Source organism: Corylus avellana, chromosome 2 (genome assembly GCF_965113065.1).
Source record: "Corylus avellana chromosome 2, dhCorAvel1.hap1.2, whole genome shotgun sequence".
NCBI lineage: Eukaryota > Viridiplantae > Streptophyta > Magnoliopsida > Fagales > Betulaceae > Corylus > Corylus avellana.
In genome coordinates this window covers 43,375,298-43,395,736 of record NC_142491.1, presented here as the reverse complement: position 1 = coordinate 43,395,736, position 20,439 = coordinate 43,375,298, and the positions used below count along the sequence as shown (strand labels likewise).

Here is a 20,439-nt window from a genome sequence, read left to right as displayed (position 1 = left end):
TTGATTTTTTAAAAAAAAATGCTTGTCACGGACTTCTAGCCCACCATCTACGGAAATGGACTTTTAGCTTATATTATAAGGTGAGAGTGATTAAATACGCCTACCATATATATTAGTCATACAATATCAACAATTTTATGTGGATGTTTGAAATAGGGCTGGCAAAATGGGTTTGCGGGTCGACCCGTTTATGACCCGTGACCCGTTTAAGGAATACCCAAACATGACCTGTTTAGTTAACGGGTTGGCTCCACCAGACACAACACGACGTACACGGCAATTTTCACAGGTTATCCAACACGACCCGTGAGACTCGTTTAAAATAATGGGTCGTGTCAGGTCCACACAACCCGTTTGACCTGTTTAACTTAAATTTTTTTTTAAAAAAAATGAAATAATAATAGTTTTAGCAATTATCTCTTGAAATTAAACTCCTAGTAGGCTAGCACCAAATCACTTAATTAATAGGTAATAGGCTTAATTGTCTAATTAAATAACAAAAAAAAAAACTACATCATCATTACAATTTACAAATACAAATTGGGTTTCGTCGTCGGCGCGAGAGATAGAAGGAGAGGAGACGTCGGCGGCGCGAGAGATAGAGAGAGAGGAGAGAAATTGAGGGTGAGGCCGTGAGGGAGAAAATGAGAAAAATGAGAAATAGGTCTTTGGGAGTGGGAGGCGGCGTGACTCAGGAAGCAAGAGAAGAGAAATTTTTAGGTTTATGTTTCACTATTTTTTCAGGTTTTAAAAAATAATAAATAAATTTTAAATAAATAAACGGATCTGGCGGGTCACCCATGAGTGACCCGTGACAAGACCTGTTAAGAGTAAACATAAATGGGTTGACCCGTTTACGATCAAAACCCATTTAAGATAAACCCAAACCCGCTAATTTCGTGTCGGATTGTCGAGTCGTGTCAAAATTGTCAGCCCTATTTGAATATGCCCAATGCGTTAGTGTTTTTCTGTTGCATTTGAGATTGTGTTTGAGAAATATAATTTTTAAGTCAAAAAATATTTTTTGACCTGATTGCTAAATATGAGTTGCGAACCCGATTGTTTTATCTATACAGGGGGCTTCCAAGTTAAGTTAGTCAAATATGGGGAAAAGAAATTAAGATCAACTCTACAAAATTTATGCCAAGATACGGTGGTTCCTAGCCACATGATGTTATTTGGCATTGGTTTGTTTCATGATTCTATACATGCAGGACATAAATAGAGTGCTACGTATTCTTAATTATTGAGGCGGCATTTTAGCTTGGTTTTGTGCACATTAAACACAAGATGTAAGTGATCATATCGTTTGGAGAACCCAATTATCGACGGGCTCCTAATATAGGTCATCCACCAAAATTGCCAAAAGGTTCAGTGGCCTATTGCCGAAAGGCCTAAAGAGGCCAACCGTCATAGCTAAGAGGTTGGGAAGGCCTAATGGCCTAGAACCCAGATAACCAAAAGGATCAATTCAGGTGCACTCTCGTCCAAATGTAACCTCCAACAGCTCATTCTCCACTCTATAGCTTAGCCAACGATCTGCTCACACCATACGCTCTCCTAACAAACTTGAGGAATGAATCTCCACATCATAAACAAACTGCTGGCATGAATTTCTTAAACCCTAAAAAGCGAGGCGGTAACGACAATTTATAATTAGAATCGAAGGGCATTCGCTCAATTACGTCTTAACTAGTCTTATCATTATTACTATACCAAAATTTGTCTTCACTCTCGCAAACACTAACTCGAGCGACAGAGTAGTCCTGCCGGGTCCACCCCGGCGGCAAATCCTTTAAACTCCTTCCTATCTCGCAGATTTTCCCTCTGGTGAATAACCTGCAATCACTGTATTAACACCCTTATTATATTTAATTTGTCCTGACAAACCTGCCATGCATGCATACCTAGACTGCTTGCCAAAAGAGAGACTGAATTGACCATAAGCATTAAGCACCGACCAGTACTGACTCGACGCAGGCCTAAAATGATCCATCTCACTGGGTATTGATTAGGGAGGTCCCTCAATGCAATCTATTTCAATCCCCTATTCCCCCCCCACTACACAATGAAAAGTCACCCACATTAAATACTTGTAGCACTTTGGAGGTCGGAAACTGTATATATATATATATATATATATATATATATGTGACAAAACATTATTTGAATCGTCTAAGGAAAATGGATCAAAGACATTTTCTTTGCAAAGCTAATCTTCGACAGTCAATGAAACCCGTTGTGCCGACATAGGACATATTGCTTCACCTAATGGTAGTTCACCTACATGTCCCATAATTATTCATGGTGTATGTTTTTGGACCACCGTTCGTTTGTGTTAATTTTTTTAATCAATCCTTAAAGTAAAAGTGATCCTTGTGGATTGAAATATTAAACCTAAGCACATCATTACATAACTAATTTCTCAAGCACGTAACGAATAATTTTAGAATTTCGAGAAGGACAGAGAAATATTTAGTGCACTTTAAAAATCTTAAACTTTGGCTAAAAAATATGTGGTTGAATGCTTAGAATGTCAATAATGAACTACTCTTGAGAAAGAAGAAGAGTGAATTAATGATATTATTCAACCAATTAAGTCGGTGTTTGAATATGGCATTCGGGGGGATACCTCTACTTTTATAGATGTCTTGACACCTGATACGCAGTGGTGTGTTTTGAATTCAAAAGCACAATGAATATAAAGTTGACCACATGGCCATCTCAACTTTGGACCACAGCTAAAGGTGGATATATTCATCATATGCTTGCGCAAATTAATTTCATACTAAATTTATTCATCAAGGTAATTATATAATATATACTTCTCTTCCATGATATAATATTGTAGACCATCTTGGTCTCACTCACACATGGAAAGTTATATTAATCGTTACCATTCCAAATTGTTTAATCATGTCAAAGATCCAAGTTTTTTTAGAGCAGCATCATTCAAATGATCGATGATGGTGTATCAAAAATAAAATATTTTCAGTTCGTAAATTTATTCCTTTTTAAAAATTAAAGAAAAAATAAGTTCGAAAAATTATTAATCAGCTGATAATGATTTTGTTGACTTTTTAAGATGGACAACATTTGGGATTATTCCAACGTGAAGTAATTTAAAAGAACATAAGATGGAGAGAATATAAATTTTTTTCCTGTATTTTTAATAAGAAATCATAAAAAATATAAGTGATTATGTAACGTGAGATATTAAATGAAAGGCCACGTATTTGCATGGGTGAGAGCCACCTGGTGCAATAACTTTAGCACAAGATTAAGATGCAAACGTGAGCTAGGATTTTATAGGGTGATCCTGAAAGGTGATGCTCTCCAAATGGTGCAGGCACTTAGGAAAAATGAAAGAAGTTGGCGTCGGTATGGACATCTCATTGAGGAAGCTCGAGGGGTATTAAATTGTCTACAAAGATGGAAGGTTAATCATGTTAAACAACAACTCAATGAAATAGCTCATCGTCTTGCGAAATAAGCGCTTTCTCTCACCAAGGAGCAAGAGTTATTGAGAAAAATTTTCACTGTATTTCGGATATTATCTTTATTGATCGAGCGTTATTCTTAATGTTTGTTTAACTATCTATAAAAGTCACTCTATTCCTTTAAAGATAAAAAATAAAAAATGATGTGACATTTCATCGTACGTGGCATTTACCGTTTCAACTACTAAGCTAACATGGTAGTTCACGTGACACCAGAGCTTCCATCCTGCCACATCGGTCCGCCTCTTGTGTCACTATCTCTACAAATGGTCAATCACCTCGTCTCCTTCTTCTCGTCCTCTTTTGGTTATTGATTCTGGAGTGAATAAATAACAAACAGATGTAACCACAGCCATGTCGTGAAGACCCAAAACTACCATACCGTGATTGTGTGGTTGTACTTGGGCCGATGAGTGACATAATAAATATCATTTGAATTGCCACATCAATTTATAATAATAATAAAAAAAAATTGTATCCATACATTTCCATATGATAATTCTAAGACAAATAATGGTGATTATTATAAAAGGGTGCTATCGTGATTCAAATTTGACCATGTGTACCCCGGGGTAGGTATGAACGGAATATAGATTTGTGCATTATTGTACACTATGTTGTTTGTGTTGCATATGAAAGTCAAACAAAGGTTTTTCTGACGTTAACCCTAATTAATATTTGCCCTTAAAAAGATTTGGGTTGGACCAACTTGGGAGGACTCTTTCTCACCCCCACCCCACCAACTAATATCACTTTTTTTATTGATATTTTTTCGGATAGTCAATAAAGAGGATTGAATTAGGTGACTTAACAGCTAATTTTTTAATTGCTGATAAGGAAAACAACAACACGGAGATCACCTTCATTTACATTCAAACACTTGGATGGCATTTCCTGCTTTATGTTAATATCTACATACCCCAACTGTTCGGGCAAAGTTTTACAAGGAAGAGAAAATTAATGAGATGAGACATATGATCTTGAAAGTCAATTTAATGTGTTTGTTTTGGACCGCTTAGACACTTCAAAGACTTTTAAGCTTAATTTTGAAGTGTTTAAGTTTAATTTGAGAATCTATAATTTTAAATAAATTGTAAGGAATTTGATTTTAACTTCACACCAATTTCATATTGTTAACGTGTTTTAAATGATTTATTTTAAAGTGCACTTAACTAACTAGAAAACCATTTAAAATATTTTACGTCAACCCACATGATAAATAATTGTAGAGATAAATATGTACATGGTACACTCGCATGCATGAACCTTGGAATTTAAGCGGTGCCGGTGCATTTTATATGGAAATTGAAGATGAATACCTTAAAAGTCAATGACAAGATGGGAGGTTTATTCTAAGAAACATGGGTTTTTTTTTTTTTTTTAATCAAAAAGGTGGGAAGGGGCGACCTGTGTAGTTTTCTCCCTTGGGCGTTACCATCAGGGTTCCCACCCGCTGTGGAATGTCCGATTTGAGCCATAGCTACTGCCTGGGAAGGCGAGCCCGTCACCACAACCCCACAAAGGTGTGAGCCAGTAGAGCCCCTTCAAAGTAACATCTGGTTCACGCATCTACTACCGCAAGCGGATTCGAACACGCGACCACTAAGATGAAAGGAATTCTTCTACCAACTCAACCACTACCCTTGTGGTCTAAGAAACATGGTTGGAGGCTGGGCAATGCACTTTGGTGGAATTTTGAGGCCTACGAAGATAAATTTAAGTAAGGTCTTTTTTGTTTTTTTTCTTTGAATTTAAATATTTGAAGAGGGTGCATATTGTGACATTCATTGATGCCGTACACATTTTCATTCTGTTTTCTCTATTAAAAAATAAATAATGGCCAAGTAGTCAAGCATTTCATGTTGAAAAAAAAAAAAGTGCAATCATGATCAATAAGGAATGGTGCCGTGGGTTATTGTTGTACTTGTATCTTAGGCATTGAATTTTCATGAAAATGACTTTCCATCTTTTTTTTTTCTTTTTCAAAGTTTTTATCTTAAGCATTTAATTTTTTCATGCAATTATTATTATTATTATTATTATTATTTCATAATTAGGGCTTTAATTAGAGAGCATGAATAAAAATGAAAAATATCGGACTACTATTTTAAGTTTCAGATCAATATTAATATATATTCTTGATGTTCCAAATTTTTTAAAATCAGTGTCATGTGTTATATCAATTAATTTTTTGAATAAATCATTCCATTTATATTTTTGTCAATTTTTTAATATAACAATCCGGCCATATGAAAATACACATATACAGATATACTCCTAAAAAAATTTATAAATAAAAAATAAAAAGAAAAAAAATAAAAAAGAGGCTACAGCAAGTGGCCAAGTGGGTGAGGTGATCTCAACCCACACCCCCCGGCCTTCACCCCACCCACCCACAGTGGGATCCATTCCTCTGCAGGCGGGTGGGCGGAGGGAGTGTGGGGTGACCTACCCAAAACCATTGTACTTTTTTTTTTTTTTTTTTTTTTTGTAATTATTGGGAGCATATTTATATTTAAATTCCATTAGAAAATAAACATAAAAATCTACAAAACGCTCTATTTGAAAAATAGGTAAAATGTATGAAAGCTAGTGAAAATTGAAACAAAAAGATTTTCTTCTTCAATTCAATTTATTAAATTGATCTTAAATGTATATGATTTTTACATGCGTTTTAAATTCTTACATTTTGAAGACGTGTTAATTTAATAAAATTTAAATAATTTTTTCTATTACATTTTTAAATTTATTTATAAAAAAAAAATAAATAAATAAATAACATGTTCATGTGGTGGTCATTATCCATGATCTCAACATGGGATTTTTAAACAATATCACCAAAACATCCGGAAAATACATGCAAACGTAGAGAAGGTGGGGTTTGACTTTGACAGTCTCATACCCAACAAGGCAACAAGCCAATCTGACGACTCCACTACTGAAATATCTTGTAATAAAATAAATAAAAGGTCCAAATTTACATCATGGTTGATTAGATTTCAAGCAAGAGACAGAACCTTCAATGCGGTTCATCTACCATGATGTTCCCTACAGTTATTGTAAGATTACCAGCCAGCAACAATCATCGCCTGCCACATGGCACATTTCCTGCTGCTACTGTCTAAAACACTGATGTGGCACAGATTGAATTCCCCAACGATATATACACATTTGCATTATTATTATTATTATTATTTTTATGCTTATAAAACTCAATCTCACCTAATAAAAAATCAATATAAAATTTAACACCCATAAATAGTTTTTAATTTCATTGGAATGCGAGTATAGCTAAGTTTATGATCCTTTTCTTGATCGTTTATTTAGTTAGCTAATCTCTTGGTTTTTTGTTTTAAAATATTTTATTTTTTAATTAAATTATTAAAAATATTATTTTCATGTGACGTGGCAAAAATAATGACATAGCACTAACAGACAGCACAATTTCGGACATAAAACCAACAGAGTGATCTATTGCACATTTTCGATCAACTTAAACCGTTAAAATTGAAATATATATATTAGAGAATTTGTTGGGTCTCCCACTCCTATATGAATCATGCTTTTTATTTAGTTAATGAAACTAAATCTTTCCCATAAAAGACAACCTTTAGTTCCAACTTTTTATTGAACTGATCCATTGAAAGCACAATGCTTTCCATCCTTCAACTAACTTTAAGAAACAGACCAAACATTTAAAAATGGTACCACTACTGAAACATGTTCTAAACATTACGTATAAAATTCCAATAAAATCATAAATAGAGATTTAACTTGGATAATTCTAGGATTTTGATAATTTCCATGGTGTAATAAAACCAATAATGAAACGATGATTGACCAAATCGAACAGTACTAGTAGTACTGGTTGTGTATAGCAAGGTTAGATATTTTTTCTCACTCGCACAAAATGCATTAAAAAGATCGTAACACTGAAAACATTGATGGGGGGGACGAAAAGAGCAGCAAAATGTTTGGTCATAATGAATAATAAATGCACGAACCACATGCCTCCAAATTAAAGTTATAATTTTCTTGTACTTTCATAGAAGCATTTTTTTGCCACATGTAACACGGTAATTCGTTGCTTACCTTACAAGAAAAATCCTTCACTTCTTATAACTTTCTTTTTTACAAATTTACCTAGGGTTTAGGGTTTAGTAGTAAGTTAAAAAAATAGAATCCGGCTTACATGCTGTTATTAAAATAATCGTATGTATGTTGTAGTGTAAGCAACGGTCAAGATTGAATTTTAAAAAAATTTCTTTTTATTTTCTCTCTTCTATTAAAAGCTTCTAAAAATAAGTCTACTTTGAAATTTAATATTGACCGTTGCTTACACCACATCATACATGCTGTTAATTTAATAACAACATGTAAGCCAGATCCAAAAAAATAGAAAGAAAATATAATAAAATATTATTAAAAGTTGTTATAATATGTAGTAATTATTGGGAAAAAATCTATCTTACAAGGATTGCTGGAGCAAAAAAATAAGGCATAGTAGCTAAATTTAGCTAAAAAAAAAACTAATTTACGAGGACAGCTGGAATCAAGTTTAGTTGGGAAAATAAAAGAAACTAATTATAATAGTAAAAAAAAAAAAAAAAAAACACACCGAACAACTAAACTCAAAAATGTGTTTAGGGTTTAGGGTTTAGTAGTAAGTTACAATTATTATAATTATTATGAAAAAACCACTAGTAAGCCAAAAGAGATTGAACATGAAACAAGGGTCAGAATTTCAAATTCTAAAATGATTAAAGAAAAAGAAAAAAAAAAAAAATTGTCAAACAGATTTGAAAGTGCTTTAAGATAATTTTCAGTTTACTATCTTTAGTAGGAAGTGTTAGGTAAACACTTACCAATTGCCTTCTTTGCTGTTGTTAGCATTTATTTAATTAAGGGGTTGCAGCTTTTTTTTTTTTATAAATTTAATAATTAATTTATCGTTTAGCAGCATGTTCTTAGCAAAGATTTTTTGGAGATTTCATTTCCCCAAGAAATTTGACCAGATCTAAGGGTAACCAAATGAAGAGAGAACTTTCAATTATGAAAACTAAAAAAGAAAGTATTAATATTAGGCAAAGTGGATGTTGAGTGCAGTAATGGAAAGAACATGCTACCAGACATTATACAAAAACACAAGAATAATCTTAAATTAATGCCTCTCTCTCTGTCTCTGATTAAGTTAGTCAAATTGCTAATTACAGTAGCATGCTGAGGCAGTTCCTTTATGGGGACTTTGATGGAAACCCCCCCCCCCACCCCCCATCTGGAGGATCAGTCAAACGAGGAGCAAAAGCCCTCTCCACTATTAAAAAATCTCCCTCCCTCAACCCTTTTCCTTGGACTTTTGTGAAATATGCATGTGGAGTAGTTGAGAGTTTAAACTTGGGAGGGATTGGAATCTACATTTAGTAAATCAAGTAAATAAAAACAAAAAAAAATTAATAAAATATCTTATGTGGCTCTGACAAAAAAGTTAATATTTCATAATTATAAATTGTTATATTAATTTGTAAAAAAATTATAGTATTTCAAATATTTTCGTATATTTATTTATCCAAAAGGAGGCAGATATATTTATTCTCTATTCTTTTTGTTTCTTTACCAACACAAGAACCCCACCCCACCACCATCATATCATGTGCCATGCGTAAAAATAATGACAAATCTCAAACGTATCTTATATGAGGAAGGCACATGGCTTCTTAGCTCTAGAGAGCGTTTTTTTAAATCAAATTTTCAGGAAATCTATCCTTTTAAAGTATATTTAAAAAAAAAATTGTAATAGAAAACGTAAAAAAATTTGTATTTTCAAATTGGAAACAAGACCCATTAGTTTAATGGAACTCAAACCATAATAGTTCGGTAATTTGCTGAATTAATTAGGAGTATTGTAAAAGAGACAACATCTATCAGCCGAGCTATATAATAAAATAATTAAAAATATTAAATTTTAGTGGTAGCTATATTATTTTTCGTGCCAGGATTTGTAGCATCTTCTCATGTTACTCATGTCGACAGCTTGTGCTGCATAGGGGGATTGGGGCGTCGTCGTGGGGAGGTTCTTCTTCTTAATTTGTACAGAAAAAGGGTCAAGCAATCACCAAAATGGGCATCTCTCTCTCTCTCTCTCTCTCTCTCTCTCTCTGTCTGTGTGTTTGCTCGTGCGTGGGGGAGTCATGCCAAGAATTTCATGCAACTTGCTGTAAGATCGCATTCGTGGCCCAGTTTTTTCCCCCTCTATCATCAGATAAAGTACCCACAATTTCATATAGATAAGGCTCTCTTGTGTTGTTGTTGTTGTCGTCGTTGATCGTTATGATGATGCTAGACAAGCTGGCAATCACACCTACGATTCATTATTGCTGTGGAAAACACAATAATGGAGTTTCATGCATGAAGTACCCCACAAGAAATCACTAAGTTCAGGTAGAGTGGCGGAAGAAAAGGAAAGGAAAGGATAGAAAAGAAAAGGAGGAATCATTTAATCTTCAAAAGTCATCTTCGATTGATCCATTGATGTACATGGTGTATTTACAAGTTACAGTGTGGTCGAGAAAACCTCAAACTCAAACATACTCTCTCTCAACCTCCGATGAGCTTTTGCTCACTGGGGTGACATCTTCCAAACACTAAAAATTAGTAAAAAAATTTACACTTTCAAACAACAAAGCCAGTATCTTCGACATTTGTTTCGCAAAATTTTCCATCCATTCGGTTTTGAACAGCTTTGACGGCGGCAACTCTGGCGGCAGTGGCAGCTCTATTTGAAGCCACAACTGCCTTGTTTACCTGTTCATCCACTCGGGGAAGGTTGATAGCATTCTCTGCTGTTTTTCTAGCAGCCTGTGAGAGATTTGTGTTTTAATTAGTATATGTTAACCAGGAAGATGACAATGGTGGTGAAGGAGATATCAATGTCAATACATACCTGAATTACTCGAAGAACTGTGTCAGTTAGTGGGGGAAGAGGGTGTTTAAGGGTGCCGGCATCCCATTCTCCACATCTTGTTTCTCCATTTCGAAAAGTATACATGCCATAGCCTTGCTTACGACCTTCATGCCACGACCCTTCATAGCAATGTCCATTAGCAAAGTGATAGACGCCAAATCCATGAATCTTGTCTCCAAAATATTCTCCCGCATATCTATCTCCATTTCTACAACACCATGACATTCATTGTCACAATTGGGTTCCTCTGTTAAAAATTAATTTACTTCATCTAGAGCAGGTCTAAAATGGAAGGAAAATCACAATGACAACAGCATTGAAGATGATCAATCCAGGACAGACCAATCAATTCAGCATCAATACAAAATTACAAACCAAATCTGGAGGAACCTAAATAAATGCATATGAAACAGTCTTAACGGACAGAGCTATGAACAAGATGGAGAAAATTTAATTGAGCTTGCAATTATCCAAAATGATCAAACCGTGCAAAAAATAATAGACCACCAAATAAATATCAAGGAAACAGAAAATTCAAAGTCAATGCCAAGCGTACACTTACAATGGCATTCGCCCATATCTTGAAGAAAACCAAAATTACCAACACAAGAACAAACAGAATCAAGAGATATCAATCTTTGATGAATTAACAGACACCCAAGAAATCAATCACACAATTCAAGAATTAAAATATCCACTGTTCTATTAATGACGAAACAGTTCAAATCTAGTAAGGCCCACAAAGATAACGCTAAGAATACAATCAATCACAAAAACCCAATAATATAAAACACCACTAGAGAAACCCCCCCAATTCAAACCCATGGGTTTCGCAAAAAATTCCAGAAAAGGAAAGTCCCCAGGAACTCACCGGAAATGGTAGCAACCGAGGCCGTGCTTGACTCCACACTTGAACTCCCCAACATAGCAGCTTCTATCGGAGCAGTTCTGCACTCCGACCCCATGACTCTGCCCATTGCACCACTCTCCTGCATACGAGTCCCCAGTATAGAACCTGTAAACCCCATAACCATGCCTCAACCCCTGCCTATACTGCCCCTTGTACCGGCTCCCTCTGGCCCAGCTCTCGATCCCGTACCCATCGTACCTTCCATCGATCCAGTCCCCCTCATACCTTCCATTCACGAAGTAGTTGTACACCCCGCTCCCATTGCTTCTCCCCTTGTGGAACTCCCCCTCGTAGAAATCACCATTGCTGTAGAACTCCACGCCTTCCCGTATGATCTTCTTGTTGCTTCTTTGTCGCGGTTTTTGCACGCTCGGCTCGCCAATGAACCACTGAACGGGTTTCGAGTTGGTTCTAGAAATCCCGAGTCGCTTCGCGCTCTCGTCCCACGAGTGCTTGAGGACCAGCAAGGTTTGGTGGATCAGACCCTTGTGCTTGGACGCGAAGAACAACGCCACGGCGATGAAAATCAGGGCCAAGAGCAAGTTCTCCGAAGTGGGTGTATCTTCTTTTCTCAGATAGAACAAGTAGAGGAAGAAGAGCAGCGAGCAGAGCGTGAAGACACAGAGCGTGGCCATGGCGAGGACCGGGCTGGTGAACCGGGTCGACCCGGTTCTCGGGGTCGACCCAGATTTCCTGGGCTTCTTCATCAACTTCTCTTCCTCCGAGTCTTCTTGGTCAGGGGTGATACAGTCCTCTTCGGTGACCGAAGAGAGGCTGTGAATGGACGATCGGATGGTCGGAGACGACCGGAGGAGCGAGGACTGTGTTCTCGTAAGCTTCGCCTGACTTTTCTGGCCGTCCATCTCGTCCCAGTGGGTACCTTGTAGATTCGTCCGTTCAATCCCCGCCCTCTGATCTTTTCACTTTCTTGGTTTCTTTCTTATCCCCTCGTAGTGGGCCCTCCTGCAACGCACGATTCTTATCTCCAGGGTCGCTCGATGCCGCCGGCGACATCTCACGGCGGCGCGCGATTAGAACCGTCACTCACGGCGGTACACGTAAGCAGAGCGACTCAAAAGCAAGCAATCACAGAGAAAAGCGATAGAAGCTTGAGAGGACACAGTCTGAGAGAGAGAGGGAGAAAGAGAGTGTGAATCTGAGAGGTTTGGACCAGGTTTTGTCAAATTTATAATCCTGTAATAGAAGGAGGGAGTGAGGTTCAATATATACCGTCGGATGGGGATCTGAATGGTGTGAATTTCGGGTTGGTTTAAAACCGTTGGATTGGAGAGGTCCCCGGTCTTGACGGGAAAGATTATGATTTGGTCGCCGGATCTAGATTCCAACACTTTTCGCTTTACTGTGGCAGGCCGGCACGTGCCGTTACAGTCCCAAAATGAGTACTGCTAGCCTTGTTGCTAATCCCTATGATGAAAAATTACCTCTCACCGTTGATGATTTGGTCTTGGGGGTGGCCTGTTGTTTTGACGGTTAGGATTGATTGGGATTTGAATGGACGGAAAGGGTGGCAAGGTGGGTGATTTTCAAAGGATTAGTGATTAGTCCCCCCAATCTGACTTTTCAGGAAGGTTGCTATTTGTACGGTGAGATTCAATTACTTGTTCAAAAACGGCACAATATTTATTTGAGTCTATTTACGTGGAGAGATAAGAATATGGTAAATATGGTGAAAGTAGGGCCAGACTGCTTTTTATGTTGGAAATTGGAAATTTCCCACCCCCTTCCTTCCTTCCTGTTTTGCTTCTTCATAAAGGAACCCACCTGACTTTTTACTAGTTTTCATGATATTTTTTTTTTCAATCTAAGGAGAGAAAAGGAATTTAAGGTTAATCGAAATTTTACCCAAGGTAATAAAGAGAAGAGATGAAGTGGGGTAATTAATTTAAGAAATTCACGTTGACATATGATATGGGCATTTATATTTTCAGAATAATTACAGTAAGATCTTTGTACAATTGCGTGTGTGTGTAACGCTTTTATCCATTTCGAATCCCTCTGTCCTAATGCTAATCTTTTTCCTAAACCTTTCTACAGAATCCACTGACTGTATCCGATATTTGTCAAGTGTTGGTCACTCCAGCCAATCGCTTGTAACCCGTCTAATCAATTGATAGCCAATCGCCTGATCTGATGGCCATGGATTATTGGTCACTCACAAGTGGTTGCACCAGCAACCTGTCACCAATTTGTGTATTCCAGTATTCCACCATAAAAACTACTACAACAACCTACGACTGATGATTATGAGAAACCTAACCTTTTTTGTTTGAAAAAAAAAAAAAATATATATATATATATATATATATATATATATAACATCTTTCCACCAAAGTAATCCAAATAATTTTCTTCTTTGTAATAACACGTGAGGAAAAATAAAAAGGACTTATTTTTTAGTTTTTTCTATTTTCCTTTTTGTGGGTTTATTAAAAATCCTTAAACCTATTAACAAACCAACATTCTTAATGACCTTTGTTTATGAGAGATGATCGTTTCAGCGTCTGATGGCTACCACGTTGTGCATTAATTTCATTTAATAGATTAATGTTAAAAGAAATGATGTTGCGCTCCGAAGCCAAGAGTTTCGTGTAGTATATTTTCTTGTCCAAATCATCTTCAGAAGAATTAGCAAAGATGATTATATAAACATAATATATTAAATAAGTGTTCTATAAAATATATTAGTTTAGAGATTATTAGCGCATGATTATAATATGTCGTGAAATGGCGCCACTTTGATCGTTATTAAAGTTCCTTTACTTGTTTTAATTAGAAATTCCAATGTTTCATGGGTGGATAGCCATGGATACTCATACTATATATAGGTGGAATTTAGGTAGATTATTAAAATTATGGGTAATAATACAAACTTGATGATCTATATCGCTTACCACTTTATCAAAAAATTCCTTGATTTTTCATAAATGATAAATTTAGTCCATGTGATTTCATCTTTATCAAACTATATATATATAGTTTGAAGGACTCTCAACAAAGCCGAGATGGTTCATGAAGGACCCTCATCCCGCAAAGGTAGGAGAGCCGCCTCTTTAGTGTTGTTGTGGGTTGTTGGGACTTCTCACCCTTATGACCATTGTGGAGTGGTGGAGGTGGGGTAGTCCCTCGACCCACCCTAGCAGGGGAGAGATTAGGTCACGGGGTGCTAGGTGGTCCCCTGCAACCCTCTCTCAACTGTGTTGAAGAGGGTCACCGAGGACCTTAGCATAGGAGACAATCACCTCAGTAAGCTAAGAGTCCCTTACGAGCCACCTATGTGAGGGTGGGAGACCTTATAAACCACATCCGCAAGGATGAGGGTACGTGGGTGGTCCGAATACCCACCACCACACGCGGAGAGGATTTTTATCAACCGTCACCTTATTTCTTTTTTATTATTTTAAGTAATATGCTTATATGACACAAATGTATACACGTACGGTAATGTTTTATTGGTCTTACGTAACTTTTTGCACAAGTAACAAAAATTTTATTATATTTTTTTTTACCGTAAATAAACGGATCGGAACCATAAGAGCTATTGGGTGGGGGTGTCGATCTATGCCCCTCATTTCATCTAAAGGATCATCATTGATTCATTTTGATAAAAGCTAAAAACCACGTAGACCAAATTTATAACTTTTGAAAACTCAAAAGAGCCTTTCTAAAAAAATGATAAACAAATTTATATTTAACCCTAAAATTATATAAAACGTTTATCACATGTTTTAATAGGAAAATATTTACGTAAAGAATATGCTCAAAATAAGATGGGGATTAATGTCTTTGGAAGGATCGATCGAATTTGGAAGAAGATAGTTAAGAGCATCTTTGGAAGGATCACGATCAGACGTGGATGCATGTCAATCGTATATATGTAATTAATCTTCGTGTTATGCATTTAAATTCGTTTATCCAAGGTTTAATTCAATTCAATTCTCTTCCTTTTTTAAGTGCAAATTATAATTAATAGTTTTTTAACTCATTTAATTCTCGGGAAGATACAGCTTTCTTTTTTTCTTTTTTTTTTAATATATATATATATCCTTATGGATTCAAATGCCATCTTTATGGATAGAAATTAATGATAAAACATACATTCTTTGATTACTACCATCTCAAAATTCTCTACCATATATCAATTAATAAGTAATAACTACGAAAACATACATATCTCTTATCTTTCTACTTTGATCCTATCCAAATTCAAAATTCTTAAATTGAATGACACGCATATAAAATATAAAATAAAAAATAAATAAAAAAGTAGGTAAAAATATATAAAGTAAATTAAACATTTATGTTAAAATGGAGGGAATATGTCACATAAATTTTTATGATATGACACTAATATTGGCATGCCATGAATTGCTTTTATATATATATATATATATATATAAACAAAAAAAAAAAAAAAAAAAAAAAGAAGAAAGAAAAAACCTATATAATCTAATGTTTTGGTGCTTATTTGATTTGGTGCAATAATCTTATGTGGCAGATTTCTATTGGTAGGCACAAAGGGGCTGATTTACACCAATTCCTTATAGAAGTTATCCTCATATATATATATATATATATATATATATATATATATATATATATTCACGTGCAGTTTCTCTTAGGGGTGTCAAAAATTACCGGGGAACCGGAACCGGAACCGGAAAACAGGGAAACCGGAAAACCGGAAACCGGGAAACCGGGGTCCCGGTTCCGGTTCCGGTTTGAAAAATCTAAAAACCGGGTACCCCGGTTCCGGTACTGGTTTTTGGTACCCGGTTTTTACCGGGAATACCGGAACCGGGTTTCCATTTTATTTAATAATATTTATATATTATTATATTTATATATTAATATATATATTATATATATATTAATATTTTTTACACTTAGGTTTAGGTTTAGGGTATTTTAAAAAATTAAATTTTTATTTCTAAGGCCCAAATAGGCAAAAACAATGATTTTTTAGGATTTTTGGACTTTTTAAGGTTTATTTTTTAATTATTTGGAACAATCACAACAAAGCCCTTTTAATTTAGACAAAGAAACTAATAGATTTTTTAAAAAATGGGTCAACTTATGAAAAAAAAAAATTGGCTTATTTTAGGCCCAATACTTAAAATAAGCCCAAAAATTAATTTTTTTAAAAAACCGGTTACCGGACCGGGTAATACCGGAACCGGCCGGTAACCGGGACCCCGGTTAACCGGGGTCCCGGTTCCGGTTCCGGTTTCTCAAAATTGAGAACCGGGGTACCCCGGTTCCGGTTCCGGTTTTGGCCAAAAACCGGGAAACCGGACCGGGTTGACACCCCTAGTTTCTCTAATATACAATTTTTGGCACAATAGTATTCCTATTATCTAAGTTGTGGGATTAAGTTCTAATCCTAATGATGTTTAAAAATCAAATTAAATTAATTATCTTTGCAAAAATTAAGGTAAACTAAAGTTACAAGGCCATCTCCATCGATCTCATCATCAGTCTAAAAGGAAATGTAATTAGGATTTGATTCCAATATATCTAGGATCCTCAAATTTAAAGAATTTCGAGGAGATAGCTTCATCCCATTCTCAAGGAACCAGACATTTTATATCGATACCCAACATTTTCATTTTTTGTCGTGTTCATAGGACATATTGAGCTTATTTAAGACCTCTTTAATCTCATATAAACCTCCAAAATAAATTATGTTTTAGCATTTAATGAGAAAGCTACTCTCAAGAAATTGAAACAGGATCATCTTCTATCCAAAATGAACTTAAGAATATTGAGTTAATGGCCAAGATCACCATCTTGAGGCCGTAAATGAAACATCTGTCCTATTGATCACCATCTTGAGGCCATAAATGAGACATCTGTCCTATTAACAAAATATATATATATATATATATATATATATATATATATATATATATATATATATATATATATATATAAAATTAAAAAAAATAATAATAATTGACGGGTGGTCCGACCACCCCTTAATTTTTTATTATTTAATTATTTTAATTATTTTAAAAATATATAATATTTTATTATTATTTTTTATTAATGGAACAAATGTTGGCCATTAACTGAATATTCTCCAATCCAAAATGAATTAGAGAAAATTGTAACAGGTATGGTGAGCTAGATTATAAGTTGGGCTGATAGTTGTTAGTCAATTGGGGCTGGAGTTGTTAGTCAGTTGGGCTAGAAAGTTGTTAGTAAGTTGGACTTGCCAAATTGTATATAAACCAAAAGTCGTAGAAGTCCATTATCAATATCTTGTATTGTAGAACTTGTAGTTGTAGTTCAGTAATTCGTTCCAATCAATTCCATTTCCAATCCATTATTCTACAAATCATTCAATCATCCATTCTTAATCCATACCAAAGAAATTTAAAAAGCCATGTTTCCATATTAAATGCAAAAATATGACTTAAGGTTGTGATTTATGAATTTGAAAATTAATTTCAAATGGAATTATAGGGGATCTCAATTCTAATCTTTTAACAAAAATTTAGCTAAACATTTGCTCAACTTAAGGAAGGATTACCCCTTCTAATCAAGAACAAGATCAAGATCAAGAGGTTGGCACAACCACTAAAGGGCAAATAAAAAGTATGCAACCAAAAAAGTGTGAAGCAAAGGAGACGGAGGAATTAATTTCATGCATGCCATTGATTCTTCCTTATAATTTTGATGACAAACACACCTCGAAATATATAATATAAAAGACCACGAACACATTCCTTAAACAAATGTAAAACAAAATTCAGTAAAAATTGTCGAAGTAGCTACATATCAAAAAACAAAAACTGGGTTCCGTACTTGGTACGAGATGAACTCAAATTCTACAATAACCCTAATTAATTAAGCTGTTTATAATTAAACCCTGTTGATTTGATCTTCACCTTGATCTTGATCTTGATGATGATCATCACCCTCTTCTTCATCAACATGCTCCCTTGACGTCTCCTCCAGCGATTTCCCCTTCGTCTCCGGCACCAAAAACGTGAAGAATAGCCCCACCACACTAATCACAGCTAGCACAAGGAGAGAATTTCTCATGCCAATTCCGGGAGGGTACCCGGAGTCAGTCTTCGACTTGTCTTGGCTTTGCGATGCATACAAGAACCCAAATGCTCCCACTATTGCACCGGCTTTTCCCGAAGCGGCTGAGATGCCATGGCAAGTCGATCGAAGCCGTGCCGGGAAGATCTCCGCCGGCACGATGAACGTCGTGCAATTAGGCCCGAAATTCGCGAAGAAGAAGGTTAGCGCATACATGGCAACAAACCCAACATGGTTCCCTTTTTCCGTCCAGTGGTGGTAAGGAATTGCAAGGGCGAACATGAAAACTGACATGAACAAAAACCCAATCATCTGAATCGCAAACCTTCCGATGTAATCGATGAGAAGGACGGTGACCCAGTAGCCGGGAACTGTGCCGCAGAGAGCAATTAGCGTTTGAGCCCTTGCAATCTTGTAAAGCTCTTCGAGGGCGCTCATTGATTTTGCGGCAGGGATCCATCCAACGGCGCTGAATATGTCCTTTTGGAACAAATTCTGGCTGTAATAAGCAATGTCAAGCAGGAACCAAGTGGTTGTCGTTCCCAATAAGTGCAGCCCATGACGGCGGGCAAATTCTCGAGTGAATAACCCGAATTGTATTTTAGAATTGCTCTTCTGATCAACCACCGCCGTCTCATCTTTTCTCACCTCTTGAATTTCAATGTTCAAAATCTTTGACATGTCTTGGCAAGCTTTCTTTTCGTTCTTGTCAACGAGCGCAGTGTAACGAGGGGTCTCCGGCATCTTCATCCGCCAATAATAAGTCAAACCGGCCGGCAATGCTCCAAACATGAGAATGATCCGCCAAACATAGTCCGCCTGACGGATGGTCGAAGCGGTTGGATTAACAGAGTAAGCAGGTGCAGGAAACAGAGCCCGAAAGATGGCGGAGACAACTATAGCCACCATGCCACCGCAAAGAATTCCGAAGCCTTGCATGGCGAAAACCGCCGCAATAAAAGCACCACGTGTCTTCTTATTGGAGTACTCCGCCATGATCGTTGCGGAGAGCGGGTAATCGCCGCCGATTCCGAAGCCGAGCCAAAACCTGAAAAAGCAGAGTGTAGTCATCACGGCGTTGGGCGAGCTCCCAAAGGAAAGGCCGGAGCCAATGGAGCAAATGACCATAAGCATGAGCGTTACGCCGTAGACGCGCTTCCTTCCCATCTTGTCGCCAAGCCACCCGAAGAAGAGCTGCCCGGCTAGGGTCCCACAGAAGGCGACCCCATTGACTGCGGCGGCGATATTGGGAGGCAGGGTACCCGGCTTCGACGAGCCTTCGACGTGGTAATATATGCGGCCGAGGAGTTTGGTGACGAGGGAGATGCAGAAGAGATCGTAGGAATCGGTGAAGAACCCCATTCCGGCGATAACCACTGCGGTGAAGTGGTATACCTGCGTTTTTGCTCGGTCGAGCACGCGGAGAACCTCCAGTTGGTCTTTGTTGGCCATGGCGGTTTCTTCGAATTTTTTACTTCTTGAAACAGTTTCGTCTGATAACAACTTGTTGGAGAGAGAGAGACTGTTTTATAGGAGTTTTGAGTGGGAGTGGAATCCGAGTGGGACTCTTCTTCCACCTGGATATTCTGTTGCGCTAATTTCTCTGATAGTACGAATAATTTAATATTCCCACAAGATGCAGCAGGAGATGCCGACTTCGGTTTTGCAGCTTTTCCTTATGTCATTAGTACTCTCTATGCTATTTTCTTTTTCTTTTTTTTTTATGTTTAAGAAAAAATTTTAAAAAATCACAAAACATACTCACATTAAAAGTCTTATATTTAACATACACTAAAGGTTAATTTGTTTATTAAATTATAAACAAATCATTCTCTCTCCTATCTCATTCACATGTCTCAACAATTTTCTCTTTTCTCTTATTGGTTGCAATGATAAAAAAAAAATAGTAATAATAATAATTTTTAATTCATATAGGAAAAATAAAAGAAATATATTGTAAAGTGTTTTTTATACAGAATAAAAAGTAGTTTTATTTC

At 36.3% G+C, this 20,439-nt stretch overlaps 2 protein-coding genes across 2 annotated transcripts; both read right to left on the bottom strand.

The window, feature by feature from the left end:
• Positions 1 to 9,972: 9,972 nt before the first annotated feature.
• Positions 9,973 to 12,536, bottom strand: LOC132183918 (uncharacterized). The gene is made up of 3 exons (XM_059597392.2): positions 11,333 to 12,536; positions 10,441 to 10,669; positions 9,973 to 10,355 (listed from the first exon to the last, which is right to left on the bottom strand). The coding sequence occupies exons 1-3, from the start codon at positions 12,232 to 12,234 to the stop codon at positions 10,170 to 10,172; spliced, it is 1,317 nt and encodes a 438-aa protein (XP_059453375.1). The 5' UTR covers positions 12,235 to 12,536; the 3' UTR covers positions 9,973 to 10,169.
• Positions 12,537 to 18,256: 5,720 nt separating this feature from the next.
• LOC132169178 (low affinity inorganic phosphate transporter 1-like) lies at positions 18,257 to 19,894 on the bottom strand. Its single transcript, XM_059580275.2, has one exon. It carries the CDS (start codon positions 19,892 to 19,894, stop codon positions 18,257 to 18,259), a length of 1,638 nt encoding a protein of 545 aa, XP_059436258.2.
• Between the last annotated feature and the right edge of the window lie 545 nt (positions 19,895 to 20,439).

What these genes read in the sequence shown, in the direction of transcription:
- LOC132183918 (XM_059597392.2), bottom strand. Translation starts at nt 12,234, where the DNA reads ATGGACGGCCAGAAAAGTCAGGCGAAGCTTACGAGAACACAGTCCTCG. An exon ending in CTCGGTTGCTACCATTTCCG is followed by an intron (nt 10,670 to 11,332) that starts GTGAGTTCCTGG and finishes ATGGTGTTGTAG; the next exon opens with AAATGGAGATAGATATGCGG. An exon ending in CAGTTCTTCGAGTAATTCAG is followed by an intron (nt 10,356 to 10,440) that starts GTATGTATTGAC and finishes AATCTCTCACAG; the next exon opens with GCTGCTAGAAAAACAGCAGA.
- LOC132169178 (XM_059580275.2), bottom strand. Translation starts at nt 19,894, where the DNA reads ATGGCCAACAAAGACCAACTGGAGGTTCTCCGCGTGCTCGACCGAGCA.